This window comes from Pleurodeles waltl, chromosome 9 (assembly GCF_031143425.1).
Source record: "Pleurodeles waltl isolate 20211129_DDA chromosome 9, aPleWal1.hap1.20221129, whole genome shotgun sequence".
Classification (NCBI taxonomy): Eukaryota; Metazoa; Chordata; class Amphibia; order Caudata; family Salamandridae; genus Pleurodeles; species Pleurodeles waltl.
This window is the reverse complement of record NC_090448.1, coordinates 1,047,458,955-1,047,481,104: the sequence shown is the minus strand read 5'-3', so window position 1 is coordinate 1,047,481,104 and position 22,150 is coordinate 1,047,458,955. Positions and strand designations below refer to the sequence as shown.

Genomic DNA, 22,150 nt, shown 5'->3' with positions numbered 1-22,150 from the left:
AGTTTTATTAGTAAAACTGTATGTCTGTGCAAATGTAATGGTCATTTTAATTTAAAATGTATTGTCTGTAATGGCAGTGTGCTACCACACCATGAATACTCCACTCTACGCCACTACATTCTTCACCACTCCACACCGCTGCAGTCTACTCTGCACCACTCAACTTTACACCACTCCACACTACTGCACTCAGCTCCATCCCACTCAATGCCACTGCACTCTATGCCACTTAGAGCTACGCCTCTCTACTCTACCCTGTACCTCTCTACTCTATTCCAGTGCACTCTTTGTCACTCTACTCTACAGCTCTGCGCTCTTTGCCACTGCACTCTACACCACTCCAGTATTGACCACACCAATCTACTCTGCTCATCCCTACCCTATGCCACTAACACTACACTCTGTGTCACTGCACTCTATGCTAATACACTCTACGCCAATCCACTGTACACCACTCTAGTCTACTCTGCACCACTGGACTCTATCCCACTGCACTGTAAACCACTTTACTCTATGTGATTATACTGTATGCCACTCTATGCAACTGCACTCCACCCTGCACCACTCTACTCTATACCACTTCACTCTACTCTGAAACAATCTTCTCTACGTCACTGTACTCCGTGCCACTCTACTTTATGCCACTACACTCCACTCCACTCTACTGTTAACCACTCCACTCTACAGCAAGGCACTCTACAAAACTGTATTCTTTGCCACTGCAATCTACACCACTGCACTCTATCTCTACTCAGCATCAATGTACTTTATGCTACTGCTCTGTACCTGCTCTCTATGCCAATCTACTCCACTCGCACCGCTGCACTCTCACACTCTACTCTGCAGCTTTGCACTAATCGCCACTGAACTCTACACCACACTACTCCACTCCTCTGTACTCTATGCCAATTCACCCTATGGCACTATACTCTGCACCACTCTATGCTACTTTACTCTGCACCACTGTCCACATCTGCACTCTGTGCCACTCAACTCTACTCTGTACTCTATGCCACTGCACTCTGTGCCACTCAACTCTACTCTGCGCCACTGCCCTCTGCATCACTTAGCTCTTGGCCTCTCCACTCTGCACCACTCATCGCCACTGCACTCTAATTTACTCTGCACCTCTCTAATCTGTGCCACTGCTTTCTACGACACTGGATTGTATGCCGCTGAATTCAATGCCACTGCACTCTACACCAGTATACTCTGCAACAGTCTAAACCAATGCACTCTACACCAGTCCAATACACTCTGTGCCACTCTAGTGTATGCCACTCTATATGCAACGCCACACTAAGACACTCCAGTACACAACACTCCCTGCAACTCTACTCTACAACACTCTACTCCACTCTTTGCCATTCCACTCTACGACATACCACGCCACTCTCCTTATGCCACTAATGTTTAGAGATGCTGAACAGCTGCCATGCTAGTGAACAAAATGGCTAAAATGCATTGGCTAAGCCAATAGCGCTTGTATGTGCAAGAACTATTGGCTTTGCCAATGCTTGTTCGTATTTCTTATGTTCATAATCCACTTAGCTGGTTACTTTACTGGTTTGTCCACTCTGAGATATGTTCTTCAAAGTTTATTGTCCTGGGTAGACAAAGGTTAAAGGGAGAAGGGCAGAGAGATCTGCTGGGATGGACTTGGTTAATGTCATCCAAAATCTGACTGTCATAGCAAGATGCCAAGAAGTGGCCGTAGTATGTAGCTATTCGGGACCTGCATTGGTGGATTAAAGTAGAGTTCTCCGTTGTCCAGCGGTATCTGGCAGATCTCTTCAGTTATTCTATGCCTGTTCAGAGGTAATGGGTGTTTTTTTGCTGTGAACTAGTACACTACTGGGTGATGTATATGACCCTTAGCAGTCTTGTCTTATGTGAGTGTGAGAGTGTCAAGCAGAAAAGGTAGTTATTACTAGGCAGCCTGTGTGAAGTACAATCAACTGTCTAAATGCAAAGTGTTATGGTATTCGTTTTAGTGTGGGTTATATATTGTATTGTGATTGCATTATATAGCACTTACTACCACTGACAACGTCTTGCTGTGCCTTACGCTGGCCAGAACACTGCTCCGGATCCCTAAGTTAGTGTTTTCGTAGTTATTGCTGTTTATTAGGATTAGCCTTGTGCTCTACCAGAGCCACTCAATGCCTTTACTGCAGTTTCTATTTACCGCATTACATTAGTAAGAAATTATGTGTGTTTAGTAGGTGAGCGGGATATGGTAATTTTATGCATTGGATAATAGTATTACTAGATGAGCTACAGGAGATTAGATATCGGTGGGTGCAGGGGTATGACTTTTTAAAGGAGAGTTTGTGATCTTTGAAATAAGGTGTGGGCAACTTGCAGAGCTGCAATAACATGGATTAAGTGAAACGTGCATGTGATTTAGAGTGGGCTGTGCTTACAGCTCAGAGGCAGTGAAGATATGTAGAGATTGGAAAGGAAAAGGGTCATTTGAAGGAAAAAGGAGAGTCGACAATCCGAAGTTATGTTGAATTTTAATGAATGGGGTAGCTATTGCATCCATCCCCGGGGCAGTCATAATCAGGCCCACACTAGTTTTCTATCACAAATTCCTCCAGACACAACCGGAAAAAATTTGCCCTGGCAAAGGCTTTAAGTTAGAACCTTTACTGTGAATCGGGCATAAGCGCCGTGGCACTTGTATAAGGAGGTTTGACGTGTTGAATTTCTGTTTTGTTGCAATTCGGTTAGGGTCCGGCAGTAAATGGGCCACCTTTCTAAACCGCAAACTCATTTGATGTATTTTAAACGGTTTTTAAAAAGTAAAGCTCTTTCTTCTTTGTAACACGGGGCAGTTGTACGGTTAAAAGAGGCCCTGCTTTGGTAAGTACCCGTAGAATGTGAATTTCACAGTAAGAACATTCCTCGGTTCACCGCTCAGCAGTTGTGCCACATAGGCACATGTGCGCACCACTCGCTGGGCAGAGCCAGATATTTCAGTTCATAAATTGGAAGCAGATGCTTGAAATGGTTTTTCCTTACTGCAGCATTTTTCCCTGCATGTGTGGTACCGGGGACGCCTCGTGACTGCAAGGAATGTTTGTGTCTCCTTCCGCCAAATTTGGCAGGAGCTGCTCAGAGACGGAATTCTTAAAAATGTTATCCTGGAAATTCTGAGGTCAGACGGAATAAATCATATTAATAATTTGTGTTTTTATGTAATAATCTAATTTCCTTTTATTGCGTGGGCGTTTGATAAGATGCCACATCGCAGCACTAGAACATTGATTCTCTTTAATTCGATCTGATTTTGCCCGTGTCATTGCGGATTGATAATTATGAGGGGGACTTGTGGGCTTCAGTGACCGGCTGTAGCATAAGCATCAATGAGGGATAGCCAGGTTTAGCTGTTGCCACCCTTGACATACCTGTTGCTCTTGGTGTCACTGTCCTTGCCACCTTGGCATGTTGGGGATCACAGACACAGGAGTGAGCACACTAAGCACACCGGACCGCAAGAGCACCATGTACTGTTTATAGGTCTGGTACCCCTGACCTAGCCTTGCAGCTGCCAATAGGAGGCCTTTGAGAGGATATGAGATGGAAAATGAGCCACATCCTGATGTCATCGACTTCAAAGTGTGTTTGATGTCACTTTCGCTACACTTGGCATTTTGCTGAATCGAGTCTCCCCAGGCTAAAATATAGATTATACTTTAGTGCCAGCGTATCAACCTCAGAAAGATAAAATAACGAGTTGGCCTTGCAAGCATTGGAATTTGACCCTTGCAGATGTCAGTACTGAGTGCTTAACTCACAAGGCTAACCAAGTGTAATATGATTTATCAAAAATATAGTGGGCTTATTTTATAATGGTACAGTCCCAAAGATACATTAAATGCGCATAAGTGAGAACTGTGGCTCCATAGTTTTAAATCTGGGGGTCGCTGCATGTTTTCACAAGCCAGCATTCAGATGATTTCCCATTCACTGTAGTGGCCACTTTCATTTGTTTCTGACGTGTACGGGGAGCATCTTAGTTTGGAGCAGGGCTTCGCTGCGTCAGCGTTACCCCCGCGTGCTGCGTGCTTCCTGCTGCACGTTCCTCCCTTCCTGCCCCTGAAGGTCATTGCTGCTGGTGGGAGTGAGGGAAGGCCTCGGTTTATGCAGGTTCTGAGGAGGGCGTCCTTGCATGTACCCGTTAACAGCTTGACGTGCACTTTGGTCTCAGGACATTTTAACAGGTTTACAGTAGAAAAATGATAACTTCTTCACTCAAAATTAGGGCCAGTTTGGAGTCTTTATTTGGGGAGGATGGGAGGAAAACAGGGCCCAGGCGTTGCTGGGTTTAAAATCGTGGAATCGCATAACAACCCCGTCTGGCTCTCGGGGTGAAACATGGAAATTCTCTCTATGTAGACTACAAGGGGGTACAGTACAGTCAGCGTTAAAAGGTGAACTGATGGCACTGTTTGGTCCGTTTACCAGCTCGGTAAATGGCAGGTGCTAGTATTAGCCAATCTATTGGTGCTTCATTTACTGACTTCTTAAAGATGGAAGGCAAAGTTGGCCCTGGTAATGATCGTAGGTGCTAGCAGTGAGCATTTAGCTCGCTGAGTGACCTCGGCAGTTTTTTTTGTAGTGTGTTCTATTTGTCCACTCATCCATCGAAGTTCGCTTTGTTGATCTTTTCATCTGGTCATGTTGGAGACTAGTCATTACCCCAAAACATCTGCCTTGTTAACTCCAATAAATATTACAAGAAATCGCAGCTACATTAGGTACACGTGATGAAGAACAACATAATGTGGATATTATACGTTAGGATCCATATTGGTAAATTAGTACTTTAAACATTTAATTGACTGTCCATCTCACAGCTGCCTTGTTATTGCTCTGTGGAATTAGTATAACGCGCAGTCCGCCTTGAGAGGGTTTGGAATACTTTCTGGTCCTAGAAAATGTCAGAAACGAAGAGCAGGGTGTAAGACGTCCATTGATTACATCCAAACAGATTCGGCCCCTCGAAACGTCACATAGATTCCTACAGCCGTGTAGATGCGCCTCTCAGTCCCCTTCAATTAGGTGTACTTTTAGAGCCAGTTTTACATGGTACGTTGATATTTTGGTGGGCATCCTCTTGTTCTACCTACAATTACAAACACATTGAAAGACTATGGTTCCCCTGTACATATTGCTTTGCGCTTTATTCCATACTCTGACTGGTTTAGTCAAACAGTACTTTCCCTAGTGTCCTACCAGTACATGCTTTACTTAATCATAAAAGGAGAGTATCTGAAGCGCTATTGTTCTAAGATGTGCTGTTTACGAGCTCATGATGGTAAATCACATCCAGTTGTCGTTCACTCTTGCTTGTTACAGAACCGCATAGTTAGATGCCCCAATGTTTTAAATCTGCACTTCTACTGTACTGCTGCTTTACAGCATTTCAGGGCCCTTGAGGCCTGGTTTATTGTGCTAGAGCCGTCCAGCGTTGCTTCTTGTCGTGGAGGCTGTATTCGTGTTGAGCTGGAGATGTCCAGCCACAGTTCTTTCCATAGAGGAGTCCCCCAACCTGGAGATGTACTGGCAAAGAGTAGGGAGTAGGGTGGGAGGGTCAGCAGCAGGAAGGAGCCTTGATGGCATGGATGTCACGTTTTCAAAATGCTAAGGGCAGTGGTTATAACATCATGGGCCCCTTAGCTCTTGATTACATTACATTTGTCTTATTCTTAGCTCCTCATCGGCCACCTGCTTGTTGCTGATATATGTTAAGGGCGGAGACAGCAGTGGCCCATCTTTAAGGAAAGAATGGCCACGCCCACTCACCTTTTGGACATTAGGCGTGTCTGTCAGATTGAGCAAAGGTCGGCCTGACATGCATTCTTTATTTTTAGGCCAAGCAGCCAGAACCTAGACATGTCACAGTTCCCGTGGGCATGCCGTCCTCACTTGGCAAAGGTCCGTGAGGCCCTTCTTCTTGGTGTCAGTGATGGCCTCATACCTGGGCGCTTTTTAAGCCCTGAAGTGCCCAAGGCCAAGTGTCTATCACTGACACCTCAACACAGAGAGGGTGTAATCAGCAGTCTCTCTGACCCCATCCTATTCTGTGACGAGGTAGGGAGTGCTGCTTCCCCTCAAGCCCATCTAATGAGGGGAGGCAGCAGTCGCAACCCCTCTGTCACCTCTCAGGCTTCTCTCTCCGAGAGCTGCAAAAGGAAAGTGTATTTTTGTTGATTGTTTGTTGCGTGTGTGTATGTATGAATACATGTGTATTTGTGAGTGAGTGTTGTGAATGGGTGTGTTTGCGTGTCAGCCTGTGAATGCATGGGTGCAAGAACAAAGCCAAGGTGCATGCTTTCACTCCTGGCTGCTGGTAGTTGACCTCTGCTGAAGAGCCCCATGGAGGTAATTTGAGTAGGAATGGGGGCAGATCATTTCAGTTTCAAGTGTGGACCCTACCACAGGTTTAGCTTCATGTTACTCTAGGCTTTTGTAAAGGACATGCTAAGCTGCTGGGTGGGCAAACACCGTACTCTGATTAGTGTCTGGTGGCCCAGGTGGGATATTCGCTCTCTGCACCTAATCTCTGAACCTGAATTTGATGAAGATTAAGCAGATTGTGTAACCTAGAGATTGCCTGCAGCCACCAAACATCCTCTAACCGTGACCAAGAGCACACACAAAAAAGTGCAAGCAACCCTAGGCCGCCATGCCTACCTGCACCCTACTACCCTTTCTCTTCGCCCCTACCCTTGCCCTGCTGTTTCAGCACTTCATTTGGCTTTGCAGTACTGGCTGCTGAGGTCAGATATCCCACCTTCAGGTTTAAGGCTGGTCTCTTTATTGTTCCACTGAAAATGTGACTTCGCTCCAGGATGAAGTGGGGGTTTTAAACGTGAGGACCTTTTGTTCCTACAGCACGTGCATTTTATTTCTAACGAGGAGCACCTCCCCCCAGCCATCTTCCCCCCACAAGCTTACCTCATTAGGCAGCCCTTATTCCATTACCTTTTATATGCTGAGCACACATTCTGAGGGATCGTGGGGCCAGACGCCGTGCCTTTAAGCTGTGTTTCTGTTTTTTAAAGAAGCTCTAATGTTCAGAAGCCATCGTCCTCGCAATTCAAGCCGCCTGTTCAGTGGCTCACTCTGGCACAGTTGTGTCTACCGCATTTCACAGACAGCAGATGCTTTAAAACGTGTGATAAATGCCCCATGAATATTTATGCGCCCTCCTGGCACATCCTCACACAGCTTAGAAAGCATAATTCTTAACTCTATTGCCGTCTTACCTGCAGAGATGTGCCACTTGTCCCGTGTTTGCGTTTATTTACTCAGGTCCTCTAATATCATAAAACACAACAAGTAATATGTCGTATTTAAACTTTACAAGCATGTATATTATATGTGCACTGCATATTTCTGTTTTTGGAAATTGCATTGTGGGTTACAGTGTAAAATACTTTCTTGTTCTTGGTCCCTTCGGAGCTAATTGCTGTCTCTGTCTATACACGGAGTATTTTACTGAAGCATCAGGTGCCTTCTGGACATGATTTCCACACAAAGCACGCCTGCGCAGTGGGTAGTATTGCGGGGTGGTAGAGTCACGTCGGCCGAGCCTGTCCTTTCAGGCTCTGCCTCTAGATAATCCCTCGGTTTTCAGTGGACAACATTCCTGGCAAAAGAGAAGACTGTGTGGTACTCAACACGGGAATTCCCAGAACTCAAACCATGCTTTTTCATGCATTGCAGTAATCAAAATGATAGTAACACTAGTGACGCACTTTATTTTAGATCACACATAAAGCGTGAGTTCTCTGTAAGCATACACGGTTTTTAGTGGTGGCAAAAGCCAGGAAGATCATAAGCCACCAGCATGGGGATGTCTGCGGGGGTGTGGGTCACCTCTTTTACCCCTTACCAAGGGTCACCCTCAGGGGGTTGGGGAATATGACTGTGCATCACCTCTCTGGTGTAAAATCAGTATGCCCCTGATAGCTCTCTTGCCTCTGTGAAAGCGTCTATAATCTAGTGCACAAGTAAAGTGCTTCTGCATCTGCATGGGGCCCTCGACCAAGCAAATAAAGGATTGCGCTATAAAAGTGCCAACACGGCTGCGGCCCCTAGAGTACCCTGTTGTCCAAAACCCACAGCCTGTCCAACTCCATGAGACTCATAAGGTACCTCGGGGGATTTTATTTACTAATTGTGCGCACCTTATATTGTTATTCCTGTGTACCACCCAAGCAAACTCTTGCCTCATTATCGCTCCACGCAGTGGAGCTTCGTTGAGCTTTTAGTGACAGGACATAAGGGAGCAAAACCACGTTGTCACTATTTGGCCCAGTCGTTTTTCTGTCATCTCCATAATGCCTGGCAGCTTTAGAACCGGACCATTTGTTCACCCAGTGAACAAAGCTAGACAAAAATACAGCCCTTTCTATCTCGTATGTTTCCATTGGAATAAAAAACTATGATTAAACAGTTTAATTAAGAGGTAACTTATAAAGCTCTGGGTGTTTGTGAGGCCAGACACTTTTGGCTGCTGAGGTATCTGAAACACAGATAGATTAAATAAATAGCCCCTCATCACACAATTTGGTTAAGTTGGAAAGTTATTGTTAGAATTGTGGTCTCCCAATTCTACATCTGGATAGTTAACCACGAGACTAGTAATCTACCATAAGTGAATATGGATTGTGTCTTCATCTGTTGGATCTGTCAGCAAATATTTATTTGAAGTCATATGTGGATGCACAACACCACTGATGACATTATTGCATTATGACATGGCAGCAGTTTCATTCAAGCCAATATAAAGAAGCAGACTGTGTAACATCAAATAGTTTGCATTCATTGCCGAGGAAAGGGGATGAGATGATTGTTCATAAGTGACTTCAAACCAGTCCTATTTCAAATTATTCTTGAGCGCCAACTAGTGGAGACAGCTATTGTGATTTGGGTGTGATCTAAATGTCATAGATCAACTAGAGACGTCCATATGTAAGGATTAGATTCACGTATGCTATTGATGGGTTGCTATAGTCAACACTGGAGCAAGTCTTGACTAATCAATAGTCAATACCAGAGGCCGAGGAGATATTTTGATGTGGCTGGGAGGAAGAAATGCCTTTAGTTTACTAAACTACCCAAAGGCATGTGATCATGTTTCTCTTTGTTTTATGGACATAAAGTCTGTGATCTCAAAGCTGGATCAAAGTAAATGTGCGTTGGTGCTTCATAGTCATGCAGTTTTAATTCAAAGTACTTACTGTGGTATGCAGGTGCTGCTGTTGAATAGATCAACGTTTTCAATTTGGTGGTGTATAGTTCAGCGGAACAGAAGGTGGATTTGCTTCCACTGACCAGCTTTATTGTTTGGGCAAGTAAATATAAATGGGAGATTGGGAGGGACAAAGGACGATTTTATTTGGTAGTGGTGGGGTAGTGATGAGGTAAGTTTCAATCTTGGGAGACAATTTTCAATGTAGGTTCTTTCGTTTTTTTGTGTTGGGAAAGAATCAAAGAAATGTGTTATGTGAGTACGGGGAAGACGGATTCTATAACTTATGTTGTCATGTGGTTGCACATTTGAGGACATGATATTGTCAAATTATTGTTTGGACTGCAATTTGGTGTATTTCGGTGGAGTTAAGGCTCCTGTACAGGTAATTTCAAGGGCGTGTTGAGATGTTAACCAGGTGACCACCTCTTTAGATTGACAAGTAAGAAGTATGTTAAAAGATATTTTTATGTTTGATCAAAAGCCTGTCTCAGTTTGAAGTAAATATATGTATTTTAGCATTAAAGCCTTTTATTGATAAGGTGCCAACACGTAACTTACTTGGACACTGTGCTGCTTTGGCAAATCAGAACAGAGTCTGAAAACTGTTGTAGCTGTCTGGAAGAAGGCATACAAAGTTGACCACGTTTTATTTTGCCTTTTATGCATTATTTATGTGCCTTTGTGCCATACAAAGAAGTATTTGCTTCAACCTCCATCAGAGATCTAAGCTTATTGCACAGCTGCCTACCTCTGTCCTGTGCTAATTACCCCCACGCTGCAGCAACAGTACAGACCCTTCCCCTGTTATAAGCTAAGAGTATTCAATTTAATGGCAGATTATGACTCAAAGGCTTGCACAGCACTATGTAACACATGGTATCCAGCTTTCCATGATGCACCCACTAACTTTGCTCTCTCCTTTCTCTTCCTATCAGTAGACACTTGTAAACATGTCATGAAATTAAATTACATAGACCCTGATCCACAAATAAAGTTGAAAACGTAAGCGGGGAGAATTGGATGTACATATAGTGCAGATATTTGGCTTGCCTGGAGTTCACAAACGTGGTTTTGCTAGGCATAGCACCAGGAAATCAAGGCTAGACCAAGGCAGAGCATAGGTGGGAACTCTAATACTACATCAAGTGGATCTTCTGTCATGAAAAATCCACTTCTCCATGCTTACACTTGATGTGCTTTCTTTTGCCTGTGGTGAAATGCATCTTTCTATACCCTTATGAAGTATAGAGTTGATTGTGACTCCTTTAAAAAAATGGATAGACAGCACAAGTTGTTTGGTTGCAAAAGACCTATTGTCAGTTTACCAAATCTTACAATGGGTTTAAAGTCTGTCCATTGCTTACCATTGGTTGGCTTTATTGTTACTCTCATTTGCTTGCTTCTTATTCAACGACTTGTCTTGCCCATCTTGTGTTTGTCCAGTCCTTGGAGCATAGCCTCATTACTTCTGTCCATCCGTTGCACACTTTGAGGAAAATATTTTTTTCTTTTTGCTTAAGCACTCTGCCAGAGTGCATGTGATTTCCATCTGTCTCCCTCATGAATGTCTCTCCTCCCTCTCTCTCGTCCATCTGCTTTCTCCCCACCTGCTTCTCTGTCACTTCTAAGCGTCGTCTGTCTCTTGGCTTTTGTTTCCTTACAGGGCGTTTAGAGGCTGACCATTGCTTACCATTGTTAGGCTTTATTGTCACTCACATTTGATTGCTTCCTTTTCACCTGCCTCCGTAGGCTTACTTCCTCTTTGTGTCTTTAGCCCTCCCCTGGAGCATGAACATATTACTTGTGTCCTTCTACTGCTCATTTTGCAGGCATTACTTTTTTCTGTTTGTTTAAGCACTCGCTGCGGGTGTAAGTGTTTTTTAGTTGTCCCCTGCTTTACTTCTCGCCCTCTTTGTTCTTTCCTGTTAGGAAAGAAAAGTCCCTCATATGATGATGGATGTGCACCCCCTGCCTTGAGTGTCCCAGTCACAATGACACATGATCCCTAGTGCCGATTTTTGGTCATGGACGAACAGGGATCTTCTTGTGCACTGTGACCTAGCCTGTCTCACGCAGTGGAGACTTGTTAGACTGGGATTAGGACACCCAAAGTGCTACCCTCACAGAGGTGAAGGAGTGCTGCCCTTACCAACAAATTAAGTAGCACGAGTATGGTGGTGGCAGAGTGCTGTGTTTTTGTAGTTATGATCAGTAGAGTGAACCATGCCTTTTCACCCTTGTCACTGAAGCGGGACCTACGGGCCCAGTCATGTAGAGGCCCACTACTGTGTATTTAACTCACCCTCAGCCTACATCATGTTAGCATGTAACTCTGTGCAGCACACCTGTGTTTCCATGTGTTCGCTCTGTTGGATGTATGCCTGTGAGTGGGACCATTCATGGAGGCCTATGGGTTTCATATTGGACACCTAGGGCCTTGGAAAGGCATGTGGGTGAGCCCCCAGACTGATTTGTGGATTGCCATATATTCCTGGGAGCTGCTTGGGACACACACTGGAGGAAGGGAGAGTCAAGCTCCCTAAAGCACTTAAAAAGGGATCTTCCATTCTGGAAGGGTGAATGGTCAGTAGGGTATGGGCACAGCTCAGGAAGGAGATGGGGTGGCTGATAAGGGAATCATGAAGAGTAAGGATGGGGGATCTTTGTAACCTTTTGTTACACATATATAAATGAGGTTGGCATTCAGGTACGGTCCACGAGTAACTCCCATGACCTGAGTTGTGATCCTTCAGGGTTGAAGTCACTCCTGTGGTGACAGACTGCTACAGGGTTAAAGACAGGACAGTTAAGAGGGCACTTCTAAGGAGGCACCACCCAATGCAACAGGACTTCAGAGCAAGAGACACTAAATTAAATACATGTCTGAAAATGGATTATAAAAAGGGGAGCCAAACTATCCCAAATTGTCAGCCGTCAAGTATTCAGCTGTGGCAGTATCTCAATGTGGGGAAGCTCAGCAAAGCTTCTTTTCTTGCATGACCAGGACTGGGGATCAGAGTCTGCCAATGTACCAGCATAGTGAGGGGGCATCACCCAAGGAAATAAATCCCACCAGCCTGGAGCTTGGAGCACCAGCATCTGCCTTCCTGCTGAGACTAGAGGACTCAGACCAGAGGAGAGAAGAAGAGTGCCTGGAGGTAGCACTCAAAGTCAGCCACCCTGTATGCCAGTAAGGGGCGCCATGAAGATAAATGCCTTTGTTTCAATCGTGGCTGCAGTGATTGTGCCATCCGCCGGTGTGTTGATCAAAGTTGGTGACCGTGTATGCCAGATGGGGCCGGTGTGTAGGTATTTGCTGCCACACCAATCGGGCCATCCGCCCTTGTGCTGGCCAAAGTAGGAAACCCCATATGCCAGAGAGGGCCCCTTTGAAGATAGTTGCTGCCGCACCAATTGGGACATCAGTAACTCTACAAGCCAGAGAGGAATGCAATGAAGAGCAAGAGCTGTTGCCCTGGTACACCCCATGCCAAGAGGGAGGGCCATTGCTATATACAGCATATGTCTGAAGAGCAGTGGGTGTTGACCAGCATTCCAGGAGTACCGACTCAAGCATTGGAAGCCAAGTGACTGCCCCTGACCTGCCAGCGGGATCAGAGGAAGTTGCTGATTCATTCAAGGAGTACCTCGGATGACCAACTTCTAGAAGGCCACAGCAGAACTTTGAGGAATTGGATTCATAGTAGGGCCGAACCTGAATGTCACTTATCATAAATGGGAAATAACCACTGCCAGTTGACAAAGAAGTGGGAATCGGGACCTTGTCGAGGGAATACTAGAGGGCCAGCCTTAGGAGGGCTTTGTATATTGTTTGCATGTGTCATATTTCATACTGTGTTTGTATATAAATTCTGATTTTATCATAAAAGTGAGTATCTTGCTGAATATTAATTTGTTGTTGGGGTTACTGGACATATTATGATTCGTGCGCCTGTTTTTACCTTGAAACTACACCTTCCCATGCTTGCCCTTATCCTCTCCTGACCGTCCACCGCTGTCTGTCTGATTACCCAAGATCCATCCCTCCCTCCCACGCGCTCTTGTCTGTCTGTTTGCCCCCAGCCCACCCTCCGTTGTCCAGGTGGTTGCCCTAGCACTTCCTAACCTCCCTCCATTGTTCATGTGTTTGCTCCAGTGCTTCCTGGCGACCTCCATTGTCTGTGCTCTTATCCCCATCCCATGCCGACCACGCTACATTGTTCATGCTTTCTGTCGTCAGTGTGCTTTTATCGTTGCCACTACTGTCTGTTTTCCATGTGCATCTCATGCCACACACATAATGCTCCATTTTGCTCTTATCTTCACCAGAGTGCTTTTGTTGTGTTCTCTCCTTGTGATTTTCCCCCATGCCCTCCATGTTCTCCTGTTCCACTTCCTTTCCCCACCAAAGGGCTTCTGCCATCTTGGATTGGTAAATAAACTGAAGTACCTGGGTGCCCGCCTCACTCTGCTGACACGAGCATGCATTCTGACACATGCACATTTCATTGGCATGGCGAAACCACATTGTTTCCTGTGGCCTAAAGCCTGGCTTGTAGGCATCTGTTTTGAGGAAAACCATTTTGATATTAAAAAAACAATAGGTTTATCGGTGTTTATTGGTAGTGTCGAAGCATTCAGGTGGTGATTGACTAAAGTGAATATTGCCTCAAAGATTAAATGAAGCCAGCAATGCTTCTGTGAAACATAATCTTCACTGTCTGCACACAAGCAGAGTAAGTTAAAGAATTTTCTGCATGAGGTGTGTGCCTAGGAATGTTGCTCACCAAAAATCGAGAGACTTTCCCTAATACTGTTGGAAAAATAATACCTTGAACGTATCTGTATTGAGTGCTCTGGAAGTTTGATAAGTGCCCCCACTCCTATTCTAAAAAGTTATGTAAAACCAACGTAATTGATTTGCAGAATTAGCTGAAGCCTCATTAAATAGATGTTTTAATACTTTCGCTTACATAATATTATATGCAAAATGTTGTCAAAAGTACTGAGGGACCAACAGACACAGCCACAGAAACAGAGTTACCAAAAAATAAAGTAATTTTATATTTTCAGTATTTGAACCCTAACCAAAATCAAATAGAAATGAGTTTCAACCTAGAAAGAAAAAGACATGAAGTGAGGGGAGGAGCCTAAAGAGGGAAGCGGTTGCGCTTTCCCTGTTTCAAAGAAGAGGTCATATCAGCTGTAGAGAGAAGGGTTGAAAGCGCCTTCGTAAGTAGGGGACCCTCGCCACCCCTACCAGTAGAAAGGCTTTTTGGCGCTTCTCATGTACGGGGTAGCACATAACGGAATGAGCAATTCATCCCCAGCCCTGTTTGCTTGGGTGTGTGTTGGCTAGAAGAAAGGCTGAGTTTCTGCTTAAATGTTTAGCTCTTGGCTGGACCATGACATGGAAGCAGTAACAAATAATGTGACATCCAGCGCTTAACATGTAAAAAAAAAAAAAAAAAGGTGAGTGCCAGGACCCTTCTCAGGTGGCCACTGCAGCTTGCACCACCCATTACTCCGCCAACCCTGCCAGTGCCAGTACCAACACAACTACTAACAATCACACAGTGTGACAATTTGAACTACTTCAGGCCACACAAAGCATTAAAATGGCCTGGACAACTGGTATTATTAATTTTAATGTATACTACATTTTAAACACTGTGTGCTTACCTTAAAAATACACAAACAGAGGCACCATGTGGTGGACTGTGATAGTTAAGAATTAAGTGCTGGTGACGAGCACCAGCAAACACCGGCACAAATTATGCACTGTTTACAGGCTTCTGACTCCTAGAGATGAAAAATGGATAAACAAAGCGAAAACTGCGGTTAAGTCTGATCTTCTGTCGAACTGTATTGGTCTGCCTGTATGTGCTACAAATGATTGTGATGAGACAACTCTTAGGCTCCCCCTGAGCCCCTGGGCGTGGATATATTCTGAATTGGGATCGTTCTGGAGTGGAGGCTTCTGCCGGCTGTTATGTATGTTGATGGGCAACTGTGTTGCTGATAGCATTTTTTGATGACTCTTTGGATTTCTTTTCGGCATGACTATAGGGATCAGTATGAGGTGCCCTAAGTTGGGTAGATGTCTTAAGCACTCCCCTCACTTTCCTGGTTTACTGTATATATTCAGGGCCACTGGAATTATGCAGCAGAGGAGGTCCAAATTATGCGGCAGGGTTGACTAGCAAATGCGGCAAATCCTTAATTATGTGAAATACACTACAGACGTAGAATCACATAATTCCAGCGCTGTGTATATTAAACGTTAAAAAAAATGCGTATTTTAATTCTTAAAAGAAATGCTGTTAACTGAATCCAATGATGTTGTCTTAAGTACATTTTAGATGTTTTTGTGCTAGATGTTCTAACCTCTACACTTTTGTAATTCGGTTGTACTGTACCTGATATTACAACATAACTACTGTTGAAACTCACTGTTCCCCAGGGTGCTGCGGAGAGCTGCAGGACTTTGAGGCTTCATGGACCCCTAATAAGTTTGTCAAGCTAGATTGTGGTACTTTGTGCCTCAGTGTGCTGTGACACACCTCCATTGTTGTCCACCTAGTGTTTCAAGTCTGAATAGGGCTGCGGCTATAGTTTCTTTGTACTCCAGCGTGCTGACCCTGTCCCCTCTTCATTTCAGCCATGACACCACCCAGGGATGCGTAAAGGGCTAACCCTTGTGCGATGAGCTGCGGCTGCCGGCGCGTGAGCCCTATGAACCTGGGGGGCCTGCATGGGCCGGGGGCGCGAGACTGAGCCACAAGATCGAGCCCAGACCACAATGAACAAACTGAACTTCCAGAACAACCGAGTCATGCAGGACCGCCGCAGCGTGTGCATCTTCCTCCCCAACGATGATACACTGAATATCATTACAAATGTGAGTACCCCTGGGTCACGTGGCCATCGGTGGAGAAGCGTAAGCCGATCTGTACTGTTTGACATATTGTTTGACAATACGGTGTGTGGATGAAGGGTTCTGAATTTAAGACCTTTGAACTTAGTTTTTCAAGCAAAGAACTTGAATAAATTCGGTAGTGCCCAAAATATCTGTGTCTGTAGCACTTTGTCTGCAAGAGATTCCTGCCTCTAAACCTAGTGAGGCTCGGCATGGAGTACTGAAGTCTGTTATTTTAGGGCCGATCCCAGTGCAGTCAGTGGAGATAGCCCATGTTTACGTCTGGCGTTAATCGAGACCTTTGATTTTACTAAAATTATTTCTATAATATACTTATAAAGGGTTTGTAACCAACCCTCTTCGTCCATTAATCCGACATTGTGTCCTTCACATTTTTCTTCCACCCACATTGGCATACAGCAAGGGCCATTTGCTCAGCCCACTTCAACCATTGGCTAACTGCACTGTGAGTGACAGCATTCTTCCCTTTCACAAGGCGCACAGCCACACAAAGTAGTTCTCTTCAGTGCTAGTAAACACTATGGTAATGTTTGGATTTTGAGGACAAAAAGTATTTTTGCTTTTCGTTTGAATAACCATGCCCTTTAGAAATGTTAAACTCTTTCTTTCGCTTTTTAGACAGTGTGATGGGTAGCCACACTTGGGCATCTGTTCGACAGGTAGGTTAGTGGAACGGAAAGGGCAGAATTAATTGGGTAAGCACCGTCAGTGTGAGGGACCAGGACATGATAGTTAAAATACCTCGCACGCTGTTTATGAGATGTAAGGGTAGGCCAGAGGCGTAGGAGACACTCAGTCCCTTCTCAATACAGTCTAAGTTGGGAGATCTTCTTTGCTTCTTCTTAATGTAAGTGTCCACTTGCTCATGGTTGAAGAGAGGGAGCCAGGTGCCGGGGGCACGTGGAGCCTAAAACCATCACATTGGGGTGGCGGCCGAGTATAATTGCCCCGGGCCCTCGTCATAGGGCCGGTTCTAGACTTCAGCTCAGAGTAATAGATAAATATAAGATTTGTGGACCACAATGAAACCAGCAATACAAATGCTTGAACGTGATATTATGATTTTCGTCCTCAGAAAGAGGTGTTGTGCATGGCCCGGATACGCAGATCTGTGGGGGGAGAGGGTCTTTCTCGTGCAGAGAGCATCCTTCAGAGCGCGTGCAGGTTCAAATTTACCCTGCAATATGTCATTGCCACATCTATTTTTTTTAGAATATCCCATGCCTCGCTGAACAAATTGTTTTTTACATAATGAGATTGTTGTAGATTGAAATATTGAAAATCAGTTCTGAATTGACCTGCTTGTGTAAAGCCATGCCAGGGGTTCCTTGGTGGAATAGCGTGAAATACTTCATGTCAGAGCCGAGGTGCAGTGGCTGAACTGTGTGTAGTTCTCTGGTGTAGAACTGCTAATGTGTTGTGTAAGGAAGTAAGTGTGTGTCTTTGTGTGTCTCTGTCTACATCGGTGGGCCAATTCCGAGGATGCATTAAGACCATTGTACACAGCTGTCTTATGTCGTCACTGTTTGTGGCAACAAGAGCTCAACAGATTGTGACAAATGGCGTCAAATGGGCTTTCTGCTAGAGCATGGGTACTCACAAACTTTTTCTCGGGGGCCAAAATTGCAGTATGGTTTGCGACCGAGGGCCGCACTGAAGTGACAGGGGGGGGCTTAGAAGGGGCGGGGCTTAGAGGGGGAACAACCACCCCGCCCCCTTTTTCAAAACAATGCTAAACAATGCTGTATTTTGAATCCAGGTATAACTACCCCTACCCCAGTAACACACACTGCGCCATCTGCACACAGCGCCATCTGCTCTCACCCCTACCCCAGTAACACACACAGCGCCATCTGCACACAGCGCCATCTGATCCCACCCCTACCCCAGTAACACACACTGCGCCATCTGCACACAGCGCCATCTGCTCCCACCCCTACCACAGTAACAGCGCCATCTGCTCCCACCCCTACCCCAGTAACACACACTGCGCCATCTGCACACAGCGCCATCTGCTCTCACCCCTACCCCAGTAACACACACACAGCGTGCACACACACAGCGCCATCTGCTCTCACCCCTACCCCAGTAACACACACAGCGCCATCTGCTCTCACCCCTACCCCAGTAACACACACACACAGCGCACACACATAGTGCAATCTACTCTCACGCCTACCCCAGTAACACACACTACATTAAAAACAAATAAATAAATAGGAAGGAAGCCACTGTTGCACATGCTCCCGTGGCCCTCTTCTATGTTTACATATTGCGGCCTGGCATCTTGGTGAATTGACGTCCATGCAGTTAATTCAGCAATACCATGCCAGTACAGTGATAGCGCAAAACGACAGCCAATTAATCTAACACAGGTTTGTTACAGGAAGTAAGTGGGCCCTGACGGTATTAAAACTTGTGACCCGTAGGTTGCCCAGAGATCGCTGCAGCCGGTGCTCAAGGTACTGAATAAGTAATAATATGTCCAAATTTAGGAGCATTTAAGCATCGCTGTGTGAAACCTTTCAGCACCACACTAACAGGCCAAAATAGCGGAGCATTATTTAAATAGAGTCGTGAATTCATTATGCCACTGGCCATGCCAAAAAACGTCAGTTAGGCGCTATTACACAAAGACATCCCAACACTGCCATTCAGAAGATTTGCATAGAGATAAACCCGGGCAGTATACATTTCAACACAAGCACAACTGTCAACAAGTAAGCACGTGAAATGTGCGATTTCACGGGTGTTAGTTTCATTTTGGGTCTGGGATTTCGGACAAGGACAAGTCACATTATTTCCGTAGATCCAGCTTTGCACTGTGACGCCCTATTATGACACATCCCTCCCACCCCCGTCCCTGCCCCCCATACACACACACACACACCGCATAGTACTTAGTTTGAGGCTGGTGATCGTCGAAAATCATTTCACACTGGAGAGCTGATCGGGTTGAAATTTGCTCAGCTTTGTGCCCACAAGCATCCCTTAGCGTTGCACACGGCAAATAGTGCGTAAATGTGGGTATTATGTGTTTTCACCGAATGTGCACATAGTCACTATTTTTGTTTTTCTGCTGCTAAGTGTATCCAACATGTAATACCCTGTGTTCATACCTGTCGACCACCTTTCGTGGTTAATATGATGTATTTAATTGTTTTGCAGCGTCTCGCGGGCCGCCAAGCTAGGTCCGTGGGGCCGCTGGCGGCCCGCGGGCCGTACTTTGAGTACCGTTGTGCTAGAGGAAAGAGAGCATCCAAAAGGCAAAACGTTATTTTACCTGGCGCTGTGCAAAACCTTGCTCTGGGGCACCTTTAATTAGTGGTAGATTTCGGCCTGGATGAGAAAAGTAATCTCGGTGTCAGGGAACAGGTACTTGTGAGATGGCCAGGGTGGAAAATCACATTGCCTGGATTATAAGGAAACGGATGATAAAGGGAGGTGCAGAGGAGAGAGACCGAGTCCTCGATGTAAGATGTGCAGGAAAGAGACAAGGGTGCCAGGAAGAGATGCAGCTGACTGGGAGAAGGGAAGGGGCATGTGGAAGGTGGGTGCTTAAAGGAGTCTAGTTGGGAAAAGATGAAGGATGACATAATACATTTAAACAGTTAGAGAACCTGCCCCATATCCTGCACAGACTGGGAGCCTCACAAAACATTTTTACACAGACCGCATAGAGGCCTGACACATTCCTGCTGGGAGGAAAGAAGAATGTAGGTTAGAGCAGAAGCCCACCAGAGGGTTCCTAAGGCTTGGTCGTCCACCTCTTCTAGTACAGTTTGGTCTGGACTTGATAGGTAGGTATGAAGATGTCAGCTTAAGTTGTCCAACAGATTGTTCCAGTGACTTTCCTGTATTTGTAGCTCAGCGAAGGACCAAGCTAAATTTTTGGGAGATGTTGGGCACGTAGGGTGCAGAATCCTGCCCGGTTTGCACCAAGGTTTCTTTAGCAAAATGAGGGATTTTCAAGCCTATGGGCCTTATGACTAGTGGTCATAAGGCCCATAGGCTTGAAAATAGTATGAGTGCCTAACTTCTATGTACAACACAATATAATGCAAAATATGTTATTGGCTGGACGGGTCAAAGTAGTACTGCCTAAGTAAGTACACAAAGGACTACAAGTGATACACACGAGAGGGCTCTGAGTGAGGTAGGCAGGGTGTACTAGTGAATGGCAATGGCAAACTCAGAATTATCTAGACACTAGAGAACAATGTAGGGAGGGCATTCTAAGCACAAAGGGGCCAAGATACAAGAAATATTCCTGCTCTTTGTAAGACGTTTCTGCATGCAAGTAGAGAGGTTTTAAGACGAGATGAGGCTTTCCATGGGTTTGTAGAGCTGATGCAGGGACAGACACATAAAGAATAGTGAAATTGAGAGATATCAGGATACGATGGGTTTCAAGAAGAGTTGAGCCATTTTAGTGGACAATTAGGATTTGGAATTAGAAGCAGCTGAGTTAGACAAAGAATACTGAGGTGATACCAGAGCGAAAGCAAGTTAGGGAAAAGAAAGTAATGAATTCAGTTTCATGGTTAATCAACCCAAGGCTCCCCCCTGAGGCTCTAACCCCTGGACCAATTAGCCTCTTTTGTTATATTTATATTGTTTGTAATCTGGGCTCTCACTGCCATTTTACAACTCAAGACTGCTGACTTATTTTATACAATGCAAGTAAGTGCCATCTATGTGATGCAGGCCTGAACTATTGACCTCATGGCTGTCAAGTGTGTGGCATCAAAACACAAAGCCCTCTTTTAAAGTGGCCTTTGTGATTTGCATAGAGATGATACACTTCTGCAAGGTGCCACCTCTTGTCATCGAGCTAACAGCTGAAGTACAAAGAAAGCTATTCCATGTGCTCTTTTTTTTAGCTTTGCCTGTAATGACACTTGCATCCTTCATGCTTACCATATTGTATTCTTTATATACTTCCTGGTTCATTGATTCAGCCTCCTTCAGCCATTGGATTCTTTGGCTCATAGGCCTATTCGTTGGCTTGAGATATTGTCAGTCAGATCTTAGCTCAGCCCACAGGCGTTCTTTAGTCTTCTTTGGTTGTGTATATGTATCCCACTTTCTTCTTCAGAATGCAGGAAGGACTGTTTTACGTCTGAAAAGTGCACTCTTTCATCACACAATTAATTTGTTACTACTTCCTTTCTCTGTAGACACAAAACAGTCTTTTTAAAAAAAAATTGGGCACCGCAGCAGGCATTTTTATTACTTGTCAGCTTAAGATTGCGAGCGTCATACCTCTTGGCTTTGCCGATGTTTGTTTTTTTCTACATCCATCTCTTGAAAAGTGTGGTTATCGCGTTATTGCAAAACGACAACATTAACCCTCAATATTACTGTGACAGGTGACACCAGAGTGTGATATTCAGAGACATTCCATTCTGTCGCAGGTCAGCTGGGTGACGTTTTCCTCTCTGCCCCCTTGACCTCCCCCCGGGGTGAACATTATTAAAAGTCCTTGCCTTACTGTCGGAAAATGTAATGTTGATTTCTTCAAGAAAAGTTCCGAATATGAAACATGTACTTGTTTGTGACTGTAGGGCACGACAGATGTTTTCCATTTGCAGTTTATTTTTGCCAAGTATTAAGCTTGTTTAAGGGCGTGTGTTGAAATGTGTTCTCTTGGGGAACGGGAAGACATTAGGATTGGGAGTGGTACACAAACTCCCCAAATATGACTTTCCTTTTAATACCTTCGTTTTAAAGGTTTGCGAAATAGATCGTTAACAAACACTAGATAGAACTGAAAGGGGCGAAGTTTTTAAAAAATGAGCGTTTCTTTTAGATTTCTCCTCGTGAGTGTTTTGATTCTTATAATTATCCGAGTATTTTGCAGGGTTTGCTTAGTTTGTCATGACACACAGTGCCCACAGGATGCGTGCTACTGAGTATGTATATTTACTACAGAG

At 44.9% G+C, this 22,150-nt stretch overlaps 1 protein-coding gene across 4 annotated transcripts in view; it reads left to right on the top strand.

Moving 5' to 3' along the window:
* Positions 1 to 22,150, top strand: part of FRMD6 (FERM domain containing 6) — an 802,352-nt gene that overhangs the window by 685,169 nt on the left and 95,033 nt on the right. For all 4 annotated transcript variants that reach the window (XM_069208645.1, XM_069208646.1, XM_069208647.1 and 1 more), the window contains one exon: positions 15,936 to 16,175. In XM_069208645.1, coding sequence (XP_069064746.1) covers positions 16,029 to 16,175 — 147 coding nt within the window. In that variant the 5' untranslated portion in view covers positions 15,936 to 16,028. The remainder of the gene's footprint in view (positions 1 to 15,935; positions 16,176 to 22,150) is intronic.